Raw genomic sequence first — 24119 nt, 5'->3', positions numbered from 1 at the left:
ATTTTCGATCTCGATTCTTCTTTCATAACATTAAACAAAACATTATCTACAAGACAAAGTCAAATAGTGCTAATCATTCTCACATCAATGTCTTCCAAATCTACATCTGTCACATTCTCTAGTTTACCAAACTCCCTTTCAACGCCCAAGCCAATCCAATTTAAATTAGGATGTCCTTCACCCTTCTTTGTCACATATTGAAACTGTCATTCCCATTGAATCTTTCGACTTTGAACTTCGTGTTCGAACTCTTCATTGCCATTTGTATGAACTTGTTGGCTCTGATACCAATTTGAGAAATCAAGATGTAGTAAAGACAACAAAAAAATCACACACGAAAAATCCAAGGATTTACGTGGTTCGACATTGTGCCTACTTCCACGCATTAGAACCTATCTTCATCATTAAGAAATCAAAAGAAAGCAATGTACAATAAAAACACCTAAGATTTTAATCCCAAACTTTAAAATCTTTATACACCCCTCTCACTTTCTCTCTCAAATCCTAGAAAAAGAAAACCCCTTATGTTTTTACAACTTGGAAATCTCTATTTATAAATTTGGGAGTTGTTAAATGCATTAATCTCCCAAAAAATAGAAAATCTCAAAATAGACAAAATCACTTAGAAAAATATTTCATAATTTCTTTTTTAATAATCCTAAAAATAGAAACCTTCAAAATTAGAATATAAGACAATTACTCAACATAAATAAGATTTGTTTAGTCGATCCCAAATCTTTAGACTAAGGTTTCGCTGTTGTAGAGTATGGTGATGGTTGTGATAGTGGTGAAAACAATGGTAATGATAGTGGCTACGACAATAGGGGGTGATACTAATAGGATGTTAGAAAAAAAAGACAAGAAAAAGAAAAATATGGAGTATAGATTGAAAAAGGAATAAAAAATTATAGTTTTTCTGAAAATAGACCCTCAAATTATTATGTCGTTGGGGCATCATCCAATGATTGAATTATGTGAGGCAACTCAAATTTTCTTGAGTTCATGGAGGTATATTTAATAAAAGATATTAATGAGGGAGGTGAGTCAAAAAAATAAGCTTACCTACGTTGCCAACCAATTAAACATTTAAGGCTTTGAATATAGATAAATTCTTGAGGTACAGTGCAAGATATCTAATTTCATTAAACATTGAGTCATACTTAACGGTAAGAGCTGACATTTTTTATTTCTAATCTATAAATAAAGTTTCTTTTTGTACTTTCGTTACCCCACGTCGGTGAAGGACTTGTCCAAGATGATAAGGTGATGATCTGATACAACACGCATATATGAAATATTGTCCACTGCAACGCTTGGAGCAAATCTGATGCAGATCAAGAATTGATGGTAAGTGGGGTTAGAACAGAATCTTAGTGTTATGATTTACGATAGATCGTTTTATTCTTTATAATCATTGTGGGTAAAATAAGAAATTTTTTCAATGCTTAAATTGTAACTACTCTGACAATCAAATTAGAAAAAACTTGGAACAAAATTTAGTCTAGTTGAATCACACATCTTTTTGGTGATCAAACCTCATCTTTTGAGATTGTTTCTTCGTATGTCTTCTTTAAGTATCAACTCGATTTTAATCATGTTGTGATGTCATCTATGTTCCTCGTGCTACCCCAACGTTATGACACTTTGGTGTTTCTTAGACAAATTACAATGTCAAGTATCGGGGATTACTTCTGTATGTTGTGACGTGTGTTACTTTTATAGGTGAATTACCATTTCGTGAGTTGAAAATGAGTTATTTACAATTAAGCTAACTATTCATTTAAATTACCAAAGCGAGAATGATTACATTTTTGTTATAAAAAATTCGGAATGGTAACAAATTCAACAGTTTTAAAGTGATTATTTCCAATTTGTCACTTTAAACCTGCGAAATAGTCACTTAAAAACCCTCCGAATTCATTATCATTATCGTTCACATTTTGATAATTAAAATGAACACATCGTAAATTTGTCAAATGTTTGATTACTTTTTTGTAAATATCCCTAATTTTATTGGTGCATGCACTTTTTCAGGGATACAATACTTTTTATTCTTGTGGAGTGATCTCATCTATTGTGAGTGCATGGCCCCATGATTGGGTTGACATATGAAGGTGGTGTTTGATCGATAGTTTTTAACATGCCAATTGATCATCCACCCGTGTACTCCGACATCTCTGATAGTTAGTGATGAATGTTATTGATTCACGATACCTCTATGACTCGGGATGGTAGAGGTGGTGTGTTTCGACTGTGCAGATTCAACCCAGCCACCTTGACTTGGGCTTTGATTCTTGTTTCCCGACTTGTGGGATTATATCATCATCACCGTAATTTTGGAGGCTATTTCTTGAATAAGTGACACGTGACAATCTCGAGGAATTTTAGTCGAGGGATCGAATTACATAATAACTTAACTGATCATCCGACCTACTAGTGAAGTCGATTGCCAAACTTCATAAGTGTGGAGCTCGAAACAAATTCCGTAAAATAGGAAAAATGTAATTGCTTTCACGGAAATCAAGGTGAATCCCTAACCAGGCATAACTACTCAGACGAGAATCATGGAGAAAATTTGAGAAAATCTAAGGGAAGAAATCCCTATAAATACAAAAGTGCAACATGCTAAAAAGATAAGAAATTCCCTCTCTGAAAATACTCTATATTATTGGTGTTAGAAATTCTGACTTGGGCATTGGAGTGATTTTGTTGTAAGCCCTCCTAGGAACACAGAAAAAAAAGAGTACTTATATCAATGAAGGTCACGAGGTAAAGCAACTTTTTTGCATCTACAATAGTCTATCATAAATCAAAGAATGGTAATAGTAGGCGAAAAGCTAGGAATCGGTCGGCTGGGTTGAAGTATGGTATTAATCCATGGCCCACTAAACCAAGGGCCATGTGAAGCTGCCCACCATCATCATCATAGCTTCTAGAGATAGAGATGAAAGCCACGAGGCTTTAATAATCGATTACATGAGGAAAAGGGACAAAAGGAGAAACCTAACTACATTGACTCACTCCACAATCACCACCACAACTTTCTCACTCATCCTCATTTCTTCTTGGCTTTCTGCTTGCCAACATTGAATACACATGTGATCAGCACGTGCCATGCACGCAATGGTAGACTATACAAAGTTCCATTTGAAAAGAATAATGGCCAAAGAAATTGTTCCTCATTATGGCCTTGTTTGGTAAGAATGTTTAGAAAGCGTGTGTGTTTTATCAAAATAATTAATTTTTTGAATATTTTATAATTATATTAAAAAAAAGTTACCTTGAATTTTTATCATTAATTTATTATCTTAAAAATATTTTAGTTATTAATAAAAAAATAATCGCATTATAGTTCGAACTTGTTTACTTAGCGAACACTGGAAGCAAGAAGTTATTTTAGGTAATTTCTGTTCGAATTGAACCTACATACTCAAAGTTGTTTTGAAATGTGTCAAACCGACTAAGATATGAGTCTAAGCCCAAACGTTTGTCTATTTTTAAATTTATGCATTTGACAAAAAAAAAAAAAAAATTTAAATCTGTTATTAAATAATTTAAACTAAAAAAATACTTCTGACAGGTTGGCTTAGTGGCAATATTAGTAACAGAGGTTTGCTCTTTCTAGTCATGTGATCGAAACTGAGTGACCTCTTGACTTATCCTTTTATACATTTTGGGAGATTAGTCCATAACTCGAAATATCAGATATCCTATATAATAAAAAAAAAAATTAAACTCAAAAAACACTTTTGAGTGTACTCTCCAAACATGTTTCCAAGTAGTACATTTAGTCTTGTAATATAGAAAATTTATTACCTAACATATTATTCAGAAGAATAATGATTTTTTGACTTTCCCCTCTATTTTCCTAACGTGGTATGTGTCAGACTCGTAAATTTTATTTCTCAAGATACACAACAACACATGTTTTTTATGAGATGTGCAATTGTGCATCCCAAGAAAAGAAAATCCATGATTCTATAACATGCCACATTGGGAGAATATGTTAGAGGGTGGTGTCAAGAAGTCACGACTCTATCGGAAAAAAAAAACATGGTGTGGAAATATAAACTCCCCTTACCCACAACGACCCTATTGTTTTTCCTACCTTGTAAAGTAGCTGTCTTCCCGGCATGGCGACATTTTAGCAAGGTTTTATCCACAAACATCCGGGCCCCTTCTTGAAAACCATAAATTGACGAAAATGACCCTATTTTCATAGCACAAGGCGCGTGTTCATCTTAGGGTATTTCAGTCATTTAAACGTCGCACCCTATTTACATAGATCGAGCCCCATTTTCATAAATCAAGATGGGTGTGCTGGCCCTTGTAATGATGAGTCCTCGTGCCATCATTGCCAACTTAAGCTCTTCTTCTACCTTTCACACACACGCACAAAACACACACACACATACACGTACATATACACATACACACACGCACACACGTGCGCACATACCCATCTATTTATATCTTCTCACGTCCCACACTCTCCCCCAATCCCTCCATTTCCTCTCTTTCTTTATGTTATCTACACCAAACAAGAAGGTTTCATTTTTAGAAGACTAATCTTATTTTTTGAGAGAAAAAAAAAATGTGTATTAAGATCTCAGAGTGGAACCAATATCATCTTTCTTACTCTCCCATTAGTTCAAATCGACCAAAAAGATCGAAAATTCGAGTACAGAGGCTCACCAGGTACCTAAACTACTTTTTATTCTTTTTTATGATTTGGGTTTCAATTATTTGATGATTTTAATACAAAAAAATTGGATTAATAAGATGTTTAATACAACAGGAGAAGAAGAAAATTACAAGGAGAAATGGTGATGGTGGTGAGGGCAAATTTGGAATTAAAGAACTTGAAGCTTTACTTGGAGAACAGAAGCATCATAGAGGAGAATGAGAAGTTGAGGATGAAAGCTATGTTGCTTCATCAAGAGAATCAAGCTTTGATGTATGAGCTCCATAAGAAAATCCCACATCCCTAGGATTTCTTTACCCTTGGATTTCTTAGAGATTAGTGCTAGAGACTAGATGAATTTCAAGAGCTTTTGAAGATCCAGGAAGAATACATCATTTTATCTACTAAAATTCTACAAAAAAAAAAAAAAAAGAAGATTAGAAATCATTCAGAATGGTCAAGAAGGTGAAGTGGGTTCCTTTATTTGCAGTTGTTCTTGGTCAGATTGCTTTTCTTTTAGCTTCTATAGTTCTATCCTCTTCATGTTATTATTATATTATTTTTTCTTTAACTGAGATTTTACAGGTTTAAGTATTCTGATTAAGGAATAAAAATAAGGAAAAAACAGAGAAGTTTATTCTCTCCCATGAGCATAATTTAGCTTTCTTTTTCTTCATTTTTTTTTTCTATTAATTTATAATTCTGGAGTTTTTTTAATTAAGCAGGATCATTGAATATTCACTTAGCCCCTATAGAAAAGGGACAATGATCACAAAGATTCATTTTTGAAATTATGTACCAAAAAGTCCCTTTAAAAAAACATTGACTCTATAGTACTCTTTTATTAAATATTAGTCTAAAAAAGATTTTTAGGTAAAAATGCCGTAATTACCCACTCAATCGACTCTCTTGACGTGAAAAGTTCAAGAATCGTAGATCTGTATGCCTTGGGATACACGGTTCCCACGGGGTACACTTTTTATGGGGAAGTGTAGCTTTGTATCCCAAGGCATACAGAACTACGGTTCCATAACTTGTTACGTTAGGAGAGTCAGATTGAGTGTGCCACTTGGGGTAGTGACCCAGGTAGATGTGCATGCCAAAAAGTAATCTCATTGGTGATTTTTGATCTAAGTATTTTAAATCAATAGTCTTACAAATAAGTAAGTTCTAAATGCTAAGACAAATATTGCTCAAATCTACTTAAATATAAATTCATTTATTGGCCAACTTTGTGCTAGTTCAAGCCAATTAGTAAGGATCGATTTTGAATTTTTTTTTTTAATCTTGTTTTAAATGATTCTGATTAGGGGTTTGAACCGCGTCAAGTTGTTATGCGTATGAAGAGCCTAATCTTTTCGGAGCTTATTACTAGTGTGCTACAATATTTTTTTTTGGGTGGGTCAAAGCATATTATTGTTGCGATACGATTTTTCAGTAAAATCGTTGGGATAAGTTTGATTCTTTCTAAGTTATTGATCTCATTAAAGGGAGAATGTAAGAGGGTTCTATTTTAACATTCTCCTTATAATTACAAAATTATCTAAATTATTTAAAAAAAAATTGTCGAATTAAGAGTTAGCCAATTAATTTGATGAATTAAACGACGATCCCTCAATTAATCATGGAATTTGACAATATTTTTACCCTCCACCTTCAAAATTTTAGTTTTTTCAACATTCAAACATCAAGAAGATTGGATTTAGAAAGAAGTTGAAGATGATAAGTTCTGATAAGAAATCCAATAAAATATTTTGAATAATTTCAAAAAAAAATTTGATTTTTTTGCAGAACTTTCTCTAATTCATTCGAATAACTCGAATTTTACCCTCACCGATTAACTACAAAATCCAAAATTTGTTACTATAATTTTCCAAAAAAATTTGTGATGGATAAGAGATAGTTCTCTTTTTATTTTTTCATAAGATGCCCTTCACCTTTTTCTAATATTTTATGATTAAAAAAGAGGCCCCCACTTTAGTCAATAGTCATAATTAATAAATAAAAAGAGTAGAAGCGTCCTTAAAAGTTAAAACCGCATTTTCGTCGTCAATTTTTATATATTTTTCATTTTCAAATCTTTACCCGAATTTTAAGCGGTCAAAAGTCAAAACTCAAGTCTTCTTACCTTAGTTGTGAAGGCAAGCGATAATAACAATTGAAAATGGAAAGATTTGCTATTTAAAAATTTTGCGGTAAGCTGTGAACCAATGGCATGATGCCATGTGTAAGCTATAGATGGGCTGGGTCATACATGGCCCAATTATATTTAGGCCTAAATTTCTAACCTAAGTCTAGCCCGTCTAATGGTCTGTTAAATTGGACCCAATAAAATTCCCATGTCCAACCTGGCCCACATGTATTTAGGCCTTTTTATGGCTTGGGGAAAATTTTAAACATAATTTTAGTTCCTCTTTTCTCCACCATGAAAATGAGATTACAGATCAATAATTAGTAGAGGAAGATAGAATTTAAACCCAACTTGGTCCGGTTCAAACCGAGAATCGAATCAAACCGACAGCTTTGGGTTGGTTTGGAATAAGTTGCGGTTCGGTTCTACTTGTATATAACTGAACCAAACTGAGAACCCAACCTTATATAATTAATTAATAAATATATTAATTTATTATTAATTAGTTCAAGAGTTAGGAGATTGATTAATGACTTCTTCGTAGATAAATTAATGATTTATTATATGAAATTTATGTTTATTATTATTATTATTATTAAAAATATGTCGTTCCCAACTAAGTTTATAGGATGTTGGCAACCTATGAACTGAACCGAACCAAACCAACGTTAGTTTGGTTTGGGTTGGTTCGGTTCTATTGGCATGGTGGAACCGACCTATGTTGACATAAATTTCACACAAAAATCATATGTATTTACATGGTTCGGCAATGTGCCTATGTCCAAGGATTAGAAAAATAATAATCACTATTTTTTTCCAAAATTTACACCCCTAAAGATCTCTATTTAAGAAAATTGGGAGTAGAGAAAAATGTATCTATATCAAAAAATAGAACCCCCCCAAAATAGAAAACCCTTAAATAAATACTGCACAATTGTCTTTTTCGTAACTTAAAGAGGGGTATTTTATAGATACCCTGCTCGTGAAATTGGTGATATTAGGCTTAGCCCTTGCAAAATGCAAGATTAGGCTTACCCGCTTGACCGTAAGTCAACATTGGTTTTTCTTGATAATTTAAAAGTGAAAATTTAGTTTTTTTTCTTCCATATTTTGATTTTGTAATTTACGTATTTAAAGAGAATTTTGAAAAAAAATCAAAATCCCATGGTTAAATCATCTAGAAAACACGACGTTGACTTACAGTCAAAAGGGGTTAACCTAATATGCATCTTGCAAGGGTGTAAGCCTAATACCACCAATTTAACAGCAAGGGCGTTTCTAAAATACCCTAAAAAATTCGGGGCTATCGCCACTAGAATACCAGACAGCTTTACGAAGATTACTAGTAACAAATATTACTTCACCAGCACCAACACCAACACCAAAGCCTCACCTTGCATCATGGCATTGATCACCATTTCCATTCCAATTCATACTACAATCCCTTTATTCGTTTAGTCTCTGATCCGATAATTGCCCACACATTCCTTAATAATGGCCAAATTAGCACTCTGGCCTACCATGTGAATTAGAAGGGTTGGAGTATCTTGGACAGTTCTTGATGACACATTCTAGAATTTCGATGACGGTGGGACCCATGGAAAGAAATGGCTTCAAAATGAGAAACCAATTCCTCCAAGGATGGAGGGGAGAATTTACAATGGAGAAATGGAAGCACTTGCCCAATTTAAAAAAAATAAAAAATAAAAAATATAGGGATTTATATGTTATTGCAACTGATAACAACGACGGAAAAAAATACCCGACTATTGCCCCCACAAGAATATTTAAAATTTATAAGGCTCTTAGTTGCCTTAACAAAGTTTATAGTCCAACTGAGTTCAAATCAACAATGACAATAAAAGGTAATTTAGGGGCACAATTTTGAGAATTCCTTAAAACATTGATTATTGGTCCAATTTTTAAAACATTGATTAAGATCACATATAGCTTTCAATTACCACAAAGTTTACGAACGGAACTTCCTAGTAAACTGTAAAATTGGCACAAGGTGTGAACCCCATTGGGTAACCTATTTGATTCAAGGGCTAACTAAGTTTATGTGAACTGAAAAACGTCTAAATCCAATCAGCTCATAGTGGGTAACACTATAGAATAATTACCAACAAGTGGATGCTCAATGTTCTTCGGAAATGAGCCAAAACCAATAAAATATACAATTATACCACTCATAAACAGCTGACTTGATCGATCCAAATTCCAAAATTATAAACATTACTATGAAATTATTAGAGTATCAGTTTATGTTGTATTTTATTAAGGTGAAAAGAGTATACCAAATCATTTTTTTATGTTAATTTGGATTAGATCATGTTTTTACAATTGAGACGAGGTGGATTGATGTTCAAGGCATTAAAAAGTTGTGGGTGCAATAGGGGCATGGGGAGAGTTTGAAATGTTTGGATAACCAACCCATTTCACCTTTTTGACAAGTATTGGGCTTAATTTTTTTTTAATGTGGGCTTAAGTAAAAACAAAGCCCGCAAGACAGCAATTTTTCTCAAGCATGCATGTACACCTAAGCTTGCCCAATTTAGTCATTCCTTTCTTGGCTCAAAAGAGGCCTCATTTGGGTCAAGCCTAATTGATTGAGACCAACTTGATCAATCTCCGTACTCCAGGTTACGAATATTTTGTGATTAAGCTCACCATGATGCATTGAGGCCCAATTGAGGTTGGCCAATGATGAAGTATGGACTATCCAACATTCTCTCTAGACATTAAAAAGTATGGGCATTTTAGATTGAAAAACAGAAGAAAATATAAATAACTAGATAATCAAACAATTTTAGGAAACCATCGTTTTAAATTATTTTTAATAATTTTTTTAAATTAATATTTTTTATAAGCTAATTTAGCATGGGACACTATGTGAAAAAGGCTCATATTTGACGGTCTTAGCCCGTCAAATTTCTCAAAATTTGACGGACCCTCCCGTCAAATATGCCTGTCAAATATTCTCTTGTAGAATTTTTTTTTTGACGACCCTGAACTATCAAATTATTGGAGAATGGATTTAAAAAAAAAATCCATAGAGTATGACCGTCAAATTTGGAGGTTTAACAAACAATAACACGGTCCTCTAATTTACCAATCACAATGACCGAAATAATATTTAAAAAAAAATCAGAAAAAGAAAAAACAAAAGAAAAATCATAAAACAAGCTCCAAACTAAATTAAATAACCCAAAATTAATATACATGAAACCTCTTTATTAAGATCGAAAATTCTGTCGAAACTACAAATAACTGACAATAAAGTAGTATATGACATATATACATCTATTTATGTCACACTCCTGATTTAATTTAAAACACAAAACACAAACAATTGAAGAAGCAATAATAGATTCTAAGAGATACCTAAGAGAAAGCCGAAGAAGTAACTTTATAGACAAACTGTAAGAGAACCAACTCTCCTCAATACTATATGTGGCCCTGCAATCTTGTTGTTGATCAAACTGTGAGTGGTTGTTGCTTGCCATTCCCATCATAAGGTTCGGTGGATGCCTCGGATTTCCTTTTCAGAACAACGATCCATGTCGTAACTTCCAACACTAATGCAATCCCACCCAATACACACAATACCACAATATAAGCTGTTTTCCACATTTTAGCTGGATCCAACATGTCTAGACCTTTAAACACGTTGACGATACCAAGAACAAGGATGGAGTATCCAACAATATGGTGGAAAAAATTCCAGTAAATCCTGTACTTGTGCTCCTTCTTTGGCCTTAGGAACAATGGGAAAATCTACACAACACAAAGAACGATAAACTCATTATGATTGATTAAGAAAATGTGCCTAAAATAAGAAACAATGAACAAATTAGGAACAATTATAATTACCTGCAATGTTGCGAAACAAAAGAGAGTGATCCCAATATTCCGATGAGATTTGTATACCAAACCCTTTGAATTGGCCCCGAGCTGAAGACCAGTAGCCCATCCGGCAACTCCAATAACATAGGAAGAACTCTGACAAAAGATATGAAGATAAAACCAAGCTGGATCTGTTGACTTGAATGTCCTGAGATACCTAGCAAATATGGCTCCAATTGGAAACAAAATTCCCCAACTCACTGCATTCAGAATTCCATGAATCTGCCAAAAAAAAAAACAATACAAATTAGTTTTTTTTTTTTCTTTTTTTTTTTTAAAGATCATATAACAAGGAAACCACTAAGTAACAAAAACCACAAATAAACAAAATTAAGCATAAAAAAACAACTTACATTCCTCTTTTTGAGATTTGAATTTCCTCTTTTACTTTGGGTACTATTGCTCTGCCCACTCATTAAATCAAGTGTTCCTTTCGAACACCTGCCACACTTGATTCACCGTCGCCCCCGCCATGTTCTTCGGCAACACCACCGTAGCATACAGCCTCATCACACCATCTACGTACTCCGCTTCATAATTTACATCTTACATCTGCTTTTGTGGAAACGAACGACTGCATATCTTCTTCCATTTCTTTTAATTCTTGTTCCTGCTGCATTATGGAAGCTGCAACAGTCTTATGCAAGACCTCAAGTTGTTGAGTCAATTGAGACTGGAATTTCTGAACAAGAGTTCTGTTTCCATCTTCTATTTTATCCTTGCGTTCTACACACCAATCACATTGCAAAAGTTTATAGGCAATCTTCATGCCTTGTTTTTTAGTAAGATATACCCAACATTGTGTACTTCAAAACATGGACACAAACCAATTTCGGCAAACAATCCAGACACATCAGATGTTGCATTCTCTAGCTCTGATCGAAGCTCAAATGCTCGTTCCATGAGTGCTTTCTCTGAAAAATAAGCAATAAATGTCACTGATGCAAGATGGCAACTGTCCAACACCCCTAGCAAGATGGCAACTGTCCAACACCCCTAGCAAGATGGAAGCTATTTGAATTAAGGGTACTGGTTCAAACTATGTAAAGTAGATACAGATGTGATGAGTGTGAAAAACCAATGGAATGGTCAACATGTACTTAAAGCTAAACTAAGTTGTTAACTAAATGTTCCAATCGATTACAACCTTTTCAGGCACCCTTCATCCAATCCAAATAATGAGTGACAGATAAAAATATCAATGCCAAAACATCTCAAAATATTTTTTTCCAAAATTCAAGCCTAACATGGAAGTTCTCGAAGGAAACAAAAAAGAAACATCATTTCATAAAACAATCAGGAAAGGGTGCTGAAAGAAGGTGATGGAACTTTACTCACCTGATCTGAGGAGATTAAAGATTAAGAATTCCTTTTCTTTAATCGTTGAGTTGGCCTGTCTATATCTATCCTCTAGATTGAACAACGCATGTTCAGTGTTCTCGAGTTTTTTCTATGGACACATACAGGCAACAACAAAGACTTTAATTTCTTGCATTGAGGCAAAAAGCTTAAAAGAAGGTCAGGAGAATGACTATACAACAAGTCACCTGAGTCTTTTCAAGTTTTTCACTTAATTCTACAGTCAACAGTTGCTGAGAGTTGTAAAGTTCTTGAAGTCCCATTACTTGCTGCTCACGATATACAATTAGCTGGTTAAATCTATACATATAGTAACCAAAAAGACAAATAAAAAAACCAAATACATAGGTTGTGGATTGTACCTTGTCCTTGGACTCTGAATCAAGTTCCATGACATAGCCTGGAGAACAAAGTTGAAATGTCCCTCTCATTAGGAACTTCAAGAGAGAATACATTAAAGATGAATTACATGGTAAGAATCAAACCTTCTTTTCAGCTTCTTCTTGTAGATAATGATCTCGTGGTATATAGATACCATTCTTCTCTCTTGCAACATACACCTCTGATTAGAAAACGTAAAGCATAATTGTATAAATGAGATCCTAGTTTTGATAAAACCTTACCTAAGCATTCAATTGCTTAAGAATAATTGTTAATTAAAGCACTTACATAATACTCTTTATAATTTGAGAGATAAACAAGAGAAAAGATCAAATCAATATGATCTTTAAATTATTCTTACTACATGTTGATGATCGACCAAGCCACGTAATGTTTGATTCTAACTTCTCTTTATTTTATTTTCTTAAAACTACTTGCTACTTCCAAATGACTGGCTATGCCACCTAAATATCCTAGTTATCGCAAACTCATGATTTCATAAAAACTGGCCTAGGGCCATACTTTATATCTTTATATATATAAATATAAATATATAAAAGAGACGAACATTATAGAATAATAATTAGTATACTCTTACCTGATCCTACCCGGCTAAATAGCTTGAGGGGTAGATACTATCTCAAGAGAGGTTGATCCTAGGTAGGATCACTCCCGTCTAAGGACAGGACATTGGCTAAATACCACGAGAGTGACAAACCACTCGAGAGAGGTTGATCCCAACACTAGGCAACCAACAAATAAATCACTCAGAATTGTGATAATAGTTATCTATATAAATTACCTTCGAAAACATTGAAAATTATCACGACATAAGTCTTCCTTTTATTTTATTTTATTCCAACTCCCAATTTTCCTACATATTATAGTTTTCATGGATTATTTACTTTCTTGGCTTCACCGTTCACGAACTTTTCATGTCCAACGGATAATAATGATGAATAAGAACTTCAGGAGGAACCCGAAAGTTGGGGGGATGCCACTTAGGGATAAAGACTTAGTTTAGTTTATATTTGTTTTTGTATCAGTCAGCCATTTAGTACCCAATCTGATGGTTAATGAATTATTGCTGTTTCAATGTAATTTCTTTTTATTGAATTCTAGGCCATCACATTGTGCCTAGTCGATAAGCATTCATGTTCCAAGTATATCCTTACATTTTCTACAGACAAAAATCTTAAATTTTTGTCTCTTACATTCTAATTTGGAGTAGGGCTTAGACCCATAAGCTCAGCTGGTTTGACATCTTGCAAACCAACTTTGAGGTCATGGGTTGAAGTCCAACTTACGCAACTAAAAGAAAATAAAAAAAGGGTGGGGGGGGAGCGGGGGTTGGGGGGGGACGGGAAGGGATGTGCTAGCAAAATTACTAAATGTATAACCACCACGATGGGGCAAGGATAATAAAGGTCACCTTGAGAAACGTAGTTGGGCAAACAAAGTTCTGCTTCTGATGAGAATACAATTGTGCAATGGTATTTGGCCTCTTGAATCAGGAGCATTCATGTTAGCAAAATTAAATTAAAAGAAGTAAATGATAACCAAATTAAGATTTTAAATTAGTAATGTTCAAATGGGTGCTCTATAAAGCAAGATGTGATAGTTTATATTGGACAAAATATTTGAAATACTGGGAGGATACTTTAAGTTCAAGTTGATATCCCCTTTAGTGTACCATTGACGCTCAAACTCAAATGGCCCTTAATCAAACCATGATTTATTTAGGTTAAAATAAAACCTATCAGATTATAATATACAACAACAATACTAAAAATATTGTTCCTTGAGAAAAAAATCAAGGGCTCCCTCAGAGTGATAGGTTATTTAAAGTTACTAATCAGGCTAATATTTTGTTTAAAGTTCAAGCTACCAAACATCACATCCTCATTGGGTTCCCCCATTCATATGGAAAGATAAAATACATAATCAAGCAAGAAGTAGAAAACAAAAAAGTTACTAATCAGGCTAATATTTTGTTTAAAGTTCAAGCTACCATACATCACATCCTCATTGGGTTCCCCCATTCATGTGGAAAGATAAAATACATAATCAAGCAAGAAGTAGAAAACAAAAGAAACAAAAACAAAAGTAAAGAGAAAACATGAAACAAATATCTAGTCTCGGTGAGTAGATCAAGGTATTACTGAAACCCAACTTTGTAAATAAATCTGTTTTTCTCTATACATAATCAAGCAAGAAGTAGAAAACAAAAGAAACAAAAACAAAAGTAAAGAGAAAACATGAAACAAATATCTAGTCTCGGTGAGTAGATCAAGGTATTACTGAAACCCAACTTTGTAAATAAATCTGTTTTTCTCTATAATAACTCTTTATTGATTGTAGCTGAAGATTCAGATTAAGCAGATTGTTGAAGCTGGTGGGTCAGCTCCAAAGGATGAATAGAAGTTGTAGTTGTGGTGGTAGAAGGCAATCTAACAAAGTTTAAAGTAAGCGAGTGAGATGCAGAATATGTAATGAGATCAGAGGAAATGAAAGTTGTTATTTGTTCTATAATTAATAGTTTCTGTTATTTTAAAATTTATCTAAATGTTGAGTTGGTATGGTATATTTAAAGAAATAATATGAGTTCTAGCTCTTTTGCCACCATACTTCCCTCGATTTTGTAATGTGGGACTCACGTGAAATCGAATGTTTTTCACTTTTTTCAGAGAGAATCCACACTCCATTATGGAGAGAAAAAAGAGACCTCATTTTAGACTGGACCTACTCGTAGGTTTATCTCAAAACTAATACATTATTATTATTATTATTATTATTACAATGAGAGCATATATATAATTAATTTTTCTGTACGAATCAACACGTGAGATGTCATATCTGTCTCTCTATATATCAAAGGGCCCAATACTACAACAGAATAAAGGAAAGAAAAGCAAAACCCAAATCTATGAATATGAATGTCTACAATTCTAAGCTTGATCTAAAATGAATGGCTAAATTGCTTTGGCTGTGGGGTATAAGATAATCCTTCATAGATCTTTTTTTTTTGGGATACACAAGAAAAAAGATATACTATTCTATGACATTGCTATATCAGTCACGTGTGATTTATCACGTGCATTCATCATTATTCATAAAAATTAGGTGAGCATCTCTAGCTACAGCCACTAGTTGCCTAATACAAATTGGGTGAGCATATGTAGCTTGCAACCACCAGTGGCCTCTGAACATGATCTCTAAACATTAATGGCACCATACCGCCAATGCAACTACATATTGTTATCAAGGAATGGGACTCAATGAATAAAATCAACAATCCAATATGATCCACACACTTTATAAAATGGGTCAATCCGTAATTAGGAATATTTAAACTTACTAAAATGTGGTGGACTAAGAATCAACATAGCTTAGCCATCTCCTGCACAAAATATGAAGGGTGACACCAAAAATCACTAAAACTAATAAAAGAAATGAAACATGACATACTCTCACCAATTTGTGCAACCTATTGCATAAAAAGGCAAAATTGATGAAAAATTAATCTACTCCCACGATAAGCAAGCGGTTTAGTGGGTACTAATTGGTATATGAAGGTGGATTTTGAGCCAAGGTCATATGGTGCTAAACATGTAGACTTTAATCAAGTTAGTAAGTTGGCACCTTCATTACGACATATTGCTCATAAATCCTCAAGTGAGGATTGATCATTGGGTATCTCGAAAATATCATTAAAAAAAGAAAATAGAGATCAAAAGCTTTTGTACTTATTGAACATAATTGGAACTTCGTTTAAAGAATCAATTAATTTTTAATTAAAGAACTACTGTCAGATTATATATTTTCTTATAGCACACCAATTATTTTTGCATGCCAACCTTTTATTATCACACACCATATATTGGTTTTAGATGAGAAAAATCAAGAATTTTCAAGACATTTAGGTCATTTAAATTAGTCTCTTAGAGAAGACCAAGTTGAAGGGATATGTTTCCCCTTGTAATGGTCATTGTTTCAATTCCTCCCCTCCTTTTAATTTTATTATGTTTCAATTTGTATCGGAATTTTTTAATTCTAAGACCAACAAAATAAATTAGTCTCAATAAATTCTCACAATGTCGTAATTAGTCTCAATAAATTCTCCACATTCAGATATTATCTAGAAGCATCAAATTACATGCTTCAAAATATAGGAATCTATAGGTATCAAGATTGATACGAAATACATCGGATAAAAAACCTAAATCTTCAATCCAAATCTAAATATATCGGATAAAAAACCTAAATCTTCAATCCAAATCTAAATATATCGGATTAGAAAGAGTACCTGGCCCGAATTCGCAAAGATTCCTGGTTTGTCGCGTGAGGTGATGCAGCAGGTGAGAACGAGGATCAGATCTAGATCGAGATCGATCAATCAAATAGTGGGAGATGAGATCTATTGAGGGAGACAGATCGAAAGAAAGATCGATCGAGAAAGAAACTGTGAGAGAAAGAGAGATGGAGAGGTCAGTCGATGGATGAAGAGGTCGATCGGTCGCGAGAGAGAGTGAAAAAGCGAGGTCGATCGATCGAGATATCAACTGTGAGAAAGCGATGGAAACGTTGATCTATCGAGAGAGAGAGAGAGAGAGAGGGCGAGGTCGACCGAGACAGAGATTGTGAGACGATGACAGTGGATCGATCGATAGATGACTGTGAGATCGATGACAGTGAGAGAGGCAGAGAGATAGAGAAGGAGAAAGAGAGAGAGCAGAAAGAGATCGAGATCGCTGAAAACGTGAGAGAAAGAGATCGATTGAAAACGTGGTCCACGGGCCGCGGATTTTGGATTTTAAAATTCGACGGGCCAGGCCCAACAAATTTTTTTATATAAATTTGAGATTTTGACGTAGTGGGAGGGGGATCAAAGTGTTTTGTGGTGTAGCATTCATGTCTTAATGACTTATAGCCTAGCTCTAAACGTCTAAACAGTTGATGTGGAACCATGGTTTTAACACTCGTTCGAGACTGAGGTGTATTGTTCGAGTCATCTCGGTATATGACATGAACAAGATGGACAGACAAATCAATTTTTCAAACGAGATTTAATATCTTACGTGCATTTTATAAATTTTTGGACGAGATGTCTCAAATGTATTGAAAAACTCATCTAAGATGACTCGGTATCTAGCATGAATGAGACGAGACGCGAAGTCGAGTTTTAAAACCATGTGTGGAACTAAACTCCCAAATCTCTCTATCATTCCATCTAACTTACAGGACAACTCCGCTTTGACTCGTCGGACTCAACAGTCCTCTCTTTGACAAATAGTAGTGGAAACTTACTCTTCGAGTTTGCTAGAGTTCAAGTTCCATGGAAGTGTGTATGAGAATTCTCTTAACTTTGAGAGTATGTGTTTAACTGAGTTAGAAGGATTCCGAGAACACTTGGATAGGGTTGACTTGAGTATTATGGGGATCAGTTTGAAAGTCATATGAAGGCTGTAGGTAACAAGGGACTAGGTCCATGACAATGAAGCTGAAGGGAAGGACTCTTTAATATATATATTTAATATCTAAGATTACAGTCAACGAGATATATGTCATCAGTTTGAAAATAGGGTGTATAAAAAATATGGGTTTTGTTAACATGTGCTCTTAGGTCATACGTTTAGATTAATACACCTTGGAAATTGAATTTTCTACAAAAAATTAATTTCAAAAGAATATTTTACAAAAGAAATACTCTCAAATGCTTAGCAATGGGTTGCTTTCGAAGAAAATTAGAATCATAATTATTATATTTTTCAATCTTAGGTTTGATTATAAAATAAGTGAAATCGGAACTGCCCAAAATCATGGGTACTCGTTGTTTTGATTCTCAAGAATTGAATGAAAAAAAAAGATATTTCAAAATCGTTATAGAAAAAAATTCCTTCTAAAATTTACGTATCATTTACAAAGTATCAACCTAATAATAATTTGTTCCACTAAAAATATAATTAATGACTTTTAAATTTTTTTATTATTAAAATTCATCTTCTTTACAAGTAATAACTTTTAAGAAGAGGTGACTCATTTTAAACTCTAATATTTAATTTATATGAAAAAAGTGAAATTTTTTATATAATATATGTTAATTTTAAGATATAGGAAAACCTTCATGTATACCATGAAAATAAAGGACAAAATAAATCGGTTCTTAGTACTTGAGGATACCCATATTAAATCCGTTCCTAGTTCCGATTCTATCGATTTAGTTCCATATTAAACCCGACTCTACTTGGTTTCAATAAAGAATCGAGATTAGAGTATTTCGATTTTGGCTCAAGTTCAATTCCAGGTAAATGAGTACCCATTGACACCCCTAATTTACACGTTTACAAAACCCATAAAATATTCGTTGCAGGGAGCTTATCTATATACTCAAAAAGCTAAAAACTTATAATTAAAGTAAAGTTAAGCAACTCCAACATACTCTTTATTATAAAGAGTCATATAACGAAAAATGAGTCTAACATAATCTCTACTACCCCATGTTAAAGTAGCGAGCACAGAATTCAATTCAAGTCTAAGACTCGTCACATGTAACGAAGTTTCCTTAACTCGTTATTAATTAAAATATAATTAGTAAGATTTCAAATCTTACTAAAGGTTATTGGGCCCACATGAATTATCACAATAAGAATACAACACAACATCTTTTTAATTTTCATAGAAAAACTCATATCATAATATATATATATATCGAACTTTCTAAATTAAAATTAAAATTCAAAAGTGAAAAATAATATTTGTTTTTTTTATTATTTTTAAAGTATTTAGAATTTCGTTCTCTAAAAGTTTGTGACATCCGATCATTTATTGAATTTTAAGATATGAGATCATAACTCTCAATAAGATTTAAGTAAATTTTGAATAAATAAAAGATTTATTAAATTTATAGAAACACTCAATAAATTTTAAATCAGGGAAATTTATCAATTTTCACTCTAATATGCAATTTTATTGAGCATTGTTGGAGATGTCCTAAAACGATTAGACAGACGATTTTCAGTCAAAAAGCTCGGGCCGTAACATTTTGAGACTAACGTCAGTGACAAAACAGCCACGTAATTTCATCGTCACTACTCACGAGGACTCCGCCGAATTTACCACGTCACCCTTAACACAATGATGACGTAATTATGGGACCTACCCTCGTGTGCGCCGCCAATCAGAATCACTTGCCGCCTCGAGAAGCAGTTGTTTTGTGCCACGTCATCTTACAGCTCAATCCAATTGGGTAAATTGGTCGTGTGGGTCCCATCTAACTCAGCTGACCGATTCGGCCTTGTGTGAACCGAGTCATAGCCGCCTTAGAACAAAATAAATAAATAAATAAATAAAAGGACTTGTTAGGGTTCAACGCTGTTGGGTGGAAGGTAAAACAGATTTTCTAGAGATTTTTACAATAAAGGACTCTAGGAAATATCTTTCCATATCAACGGTTGGTTGGACGGTAATTGTCCAAAGACGTTTGATACTAGAATTTATTCCAAAATAGAACAAATAAAATAAAAGCGTCTATAAAAAGCAAGAAAACCAGTTCTTCCTCCGCGACTTTGTTTACAAGTGTTTTTATTTTTACTCCGAATTTCTTTCTATTTTCAGTTTAATCGATCTAGATTCGAGAATCTCAGTTCTTCTGTAGAGAGAGACAGAGAGAGATCAAGCAATCGTGGAGAGAAAGATAAAGAGAGAGAGAGAGATTTCGATTAGACAAGAAAACGAGGTAAAAACAAATCTCTCCATAACTTCTATATGTTTTTGTTTCTCTTTATATTCTGTAAAAGCGAGTGATCTAAGAGATTAATTACGAATCCCATGGTCTCTGTTTGTTTCAATTGTTGGTATAAATATCTGATGGACGGTCCAGATCGACTTTCATGTGGAGCGATCGTACAGCTAAAACGTGAAGCCTTCCTATTTAGAAATTAGAAAGATTAGAAGACAAGAATAAAAAAAGAAACTAAATTTTTTTTTTTCTGTTTGTTTTACTTAAAATGACCCAAACTATTAATTTTTTTTTTCTGTGTCCCTCTCTATAATACAATTTGTTTTAAATGACAAACAAACCCCTACATAAAAAATAATTATGGTGTCCAACACAATTAAAATTAGAGGTCTTTTACGAGCTAGTACTCAAACTCAAGCACTATTTACACAAACCTCCCGAAAGTTGAAACAATTTCCTCAAAACCCTTAATTTGCCTTTTCAATTTAGTGATAAGACATCCTAGATTATAAAATGATAATTATAACGTCCAATGATATTGGACAAAATATATAATACTATTGACATGCTGTTTATTAAAAAAAAAAAAAAAAAAGCTCCCTTCATTTACAATGGTGTGAGGTGTAATCCTTGTTAGCAATCTACCGTTTTATTTGCGAAAAGTTCATTTATTATATATATATTTTTAATAAAGGTATTATTTTCTTGAATATTTGAATAATTTGAAAATTTCACATATTTTTAAGAGAAAACAAATCAAATGAATTTTTTATTTATGAATATTATAATATTTAATAAAAAGAAATGAAATTAACCCAAGTTATTAATGAAACTCCAGTCTCTTTCATCGGTTGGACTTCTCAATCCTCCATCATCTACACTTTCCAACATCTCATTCATGCAAGTATCTCTCTCACCCTCTCTTTGGTTAATTGATTACAAGAAATTAAAAAAAATCAAACTTGAAAACAATGAAAAAGTAAATTTGAAATCAAATCTATCTCTATAAATTCGTAGAGATGATCTAAAATCAAATCGATCTATGCAATTTTTTAGAATTTTTTTTTTCGTTTTTTATTTTTCTTTCTTTTAAAAGTAGGATTAGGCACTTGTCACATTCTCCCTCCTATTTCAGCTAAAGGGATGTTCATATATTTGTTGGATTTTATTTTTTAATTTATTACATCTTAAATTTTTTATTTATTTATTTTTATTTTTTTATGGTTGTTTGACATCTATATTGTAATTTTTTTAAATTAAGTTTAAATATTTATGATTGCTCAATAATTTTATTATAATATTGTAAATTTTTTTATTGATAATTAAATCATTCTAAAAATAGTTTTGGAAAGTCAAAAAAGAGTATTTTAGTCAAACTAAAAGATCCATTCAACGGTCAACTACGTGTTAAGCATATGTGTCATCATGATGTGATAGAGTGATAGAAATAGAGAGGATCTTAACCTAATTAACTCTCATTCTTTTATTTGTTTATTTATCAAATTTGAAGAAAACCAGAGACGGAGAGAGACGAAGATGGATTCTAAAGAGAGCTGGAACCAAATCAAGGGAAGCGGTTCTTGCGAACCACCCGAAACTCACAGACTCTGCACGAACGGGTGCGGGTTCTTCGGTTCTGCAGCAACGATGAATCTCTGCTCCAAATGTTACAGAGATTTCTGCATCAAAGAAGAAGAAGAAGCATCAACAATGAAGAAATCTCTCCCATCAACAACAACTACCAACCAACAACAATCTATCTCTATCTCTATCTCTACTTCGGTCGATACGGCTTTACCTTTAGCTTCGTTTTCGTCTCCATCGACAGCAAATTGGGAGAATTTGGAATCGGATTCGGGTGTGAAGAATCGGTGCTGGAGCTGTAAGAAGCGGGTCGGGTTGACCGGGTTCAAGTGCAGGTGTGGGAGTACTTTCTGCTCCACCCATCGATACCCGGAGGAGCACGCTTGCAAGTTCGATTTTAAAGCTGTGGGTCGTGATGCCATCGCTAAGGCTAATCCGATGGTGAAGCCTGATAAGATGGTTGATAGGTTTTGATCTATCAAGGGTACTTTTGTCTTTTCATTGATGAGAGAGAGAGAGAGTTGGGTCTTTTTTTTTTGGTGTGCATATGAGCTCACAATGGATACATGTGTTCATTTGCAGACATTAAATAGAAGAGTTGGCTTTGGGTGTTAGTTTGGGTTTTTAAATAAATAAGAGAGATTCTATTGGCACACCAACTTTTACTTACAACAAACCAATCCTTCAATAATTAAATGGTTGTTTAAATATATTTGGTGTGTTATATAAGTAAATATTGATGTGTTAATAGAAGCTCTCATAAAGAATTTTCGACAACAATGTTTTAAAGACCATACAGAATTCCAAATATCCAACCAGGTTCAAGATCAACTGCAGTACTGGACTCTGTATTAAAATTGATTTGGGCTCAACTTTATGCAGCACTGACACTCTGAAGGCCCAACCCGTTAAACTAGATTTTGTAGGAAAATCGATTTGGATTTTGCTTTCTCCAGCACTAACAACTAGCTATCATAACAATGATCAAGTTTAGTAGGTATATTTTTTAAAAAGTCGATCTAAACTGACTTCGTTGGACACTGCATTGATGTGGTAGTGGTTATTGGACCATAGATCATTCTCTTCGAGATACAATGATGAAAAAATTTATGATTCTCTGCTCACTGCCATGTCAGCATAATGTCCAACATAGTCAGTTCATCATTTTCCTTTTTTAAAAGGTGCCAACTAGCTAAGTTGGTTAAAGTCAATGAGTACAAGGTGAGTTCAAAATCCACCTTAACGTATATGATTTTTCCTAAACAAGTTATACGTAGTAGAATAGACAACAAAGATCAAATTCATCGTTTGGTCAAATGGGGCAACGGAATTGTTTTATAAAACTCGAAACAGACATGAGCTAACCTCTTCATCATCACCGAATTAAGCCCTTCTAAGTGTTTAAGGTTGGTTGAACAAGTCCTGCTCCTCCATTCACTTTTGTCTAAATCATGCATTTTTTTTAATTTAAAAATATTTATATATATGTTACTTTCACTACACCAATCATTATTTTGATATTTCTCTCTATCTTTAAAAATATTCAACATCGGTGTGTGGATCGTCTACTCCTAGCATTAAGGTTAATTAATTAACTCTATGCCTGCATTTTGCCACTGAGTTATACTCTTTTGGACCCACGGATTCATCAATGCTTGTGGCTTCTTTGATAGATCTCCAAACCAAAAATCAATTCAATTGGTAAATTCTAGCTAATGGATCAAGGCCTTGAAACCCACCACTTCAATGTTTGTAAAGCCCATGAATAAAAAAAACCCACGAATCCAAAGGAGAAATTTCAACCATCAGTCTGATTTCGTTGTGTAGGTCAATGAAAGAGAGGGCACACATTTAGGCTGACAGCGGGTCGGTTGTGGGATGGATGAAGCTATTTTCATATCCTTATCAAACTCTGTATCCGCTTATCCATTTCTAATTTTTTACCCACTTATGTTAAGGATATCCATATCTGACTATTTATCAACTTTTTCAAAAGATATCCATATCTGACTTCTACCCAAATTTCAAGCATATATCCAAGTGGATCTATATACTTCATTGGGAAGATGGTGGAAAAACCTTAACTTTGGGCCAACATATATTTTACTGTGAAGGTTGGATAGGACGCATATATATCCATACCCAACCCTAAAAATATTCTGATAAAAATAATTGTGGATAAATTTACCTGAATTGTTAGTTAGATAAAAAAATTGTACCCATACCTGAATAACTCAGCTAGTTCTTCGGTAGGATGAGTCGGGTAAACCAATATTATCCGACCCATTGCCAGCCCTACACAAATTCATTGGACAATGGGCCCAAAACAACATTCC

The 24119-nt window shown here is 33.6% G+C and overlaps 2 protein-coding genes and 1 pseudogene across 6 annotated transcripts; 1 reads left to right on the top strand and 2 right to left on the bottom strand.

Moving 5' to 3' along the window:
* Positions 1 to 10292: 10292 nt before the first annotated feature.
* Positions 10293 to 11231, bottom strand: LOC147393542 (cytochrome b561 and DOMON domain-containing protein At3g25290 pseudogene; annotated as a pseudogene).
* Positions 11104 to 17197, bottom strand: LOC147393541 (kinesin-like protein KIN-5D). 4 transcript variants are annotated; one of them, XM_086456705.1, is made up of 9 exons: positions 16768 to 17197; positions 15820 to 15861; positions 13894 to 13965; positions 12566 to 12642; positions 12443 to 12480; positions 12269 to 12349; positions 12060 to 12171; positions 11549 to 11635; positions 11104 to 11447 (listed from the first exon to the last, which is right to left on the bottom strand). In XM_086456705.1, the coding sequence occupies exons 5-9, from the start codon at positions 12470 to 12472 to the stop codon at positions 11254 to 11256; spliced, it is 504 nt and encodes a 167-aa protein (XP_086312831.1). In that variant the 5' UTR covers positions 12473 to 12480; positions 12566 to 12642; positions 13894 to 13965; positions 15820 to 15861; positions 16768 to 17197; the 3' UTR covers positions 11104 to 11253. The 4 variants fall into 4 exon arrangements, with proteins under 4 accessions (XP_086312831.1, XP_086312830.1, XP_086312832.1 ...); XM_086456704.1 differs by lacking the exon at positions 13894 to 13965; XM_086456706.1 differs by lacking the exons at positions 13894 to 13965; positions 15820 to 15861.
* Positions 17198 to 20009: 2812 nt separating this feature from the next.
* Positions 20010 to 22436, top strand: LOC147393540 (zinc finger A20 and AN1 domain-containing stress-associated protein 6-like). 2 transcript variants are annotated; one of them, XM_086457028.1, is made up of 2 exons: positions 20010 to 20196; positions 21718 to 22436. In XM_086457028.1, exon 2 carries the CDS (start codon positions 21736 to 21738, stop codon positions 22255 to 22257), a length of 522 nt encoding a protein of 173 aa, XP_086313154.1. In that variant the 5' UTR covers positions 20010 to 20196; positions 21718 to 21735; the 3' UTR covers positions 22258 to 22436. The 2 variants fall into 2 exon arrangements, with proteins under 2 accessions (XP_086313154.1, XP_086313153.1); XM_086457027.1 differs by having other exon boundaries at positions 20011 to 20196; positions 21710 to 22436.
* Positions 22437 to 24119: the final 1683 nt, after the last annotated feature.

This window comes from Akebia trifoliata, chromosome 10, assembly GCF_017979445.1.
Source record: "Akebia trifoliata isolate Shusen 1 chromosome 10, ASM1797944v1, whole genome shotgun sequence".
In the NCBI taxonomy this organism is placed as follows: Eukaryota; Viridiplantae; Streptophyta; class Magnoliopsida; order Ranunculales; family Lardizabalaceae; genus Akebia; species Akebia trifoliata.
The sequence above is the reverse complement of the archived record's forward strand: the minus strand, read 5'-3'. Positions and strand labels throughout refer to the sequence as shown.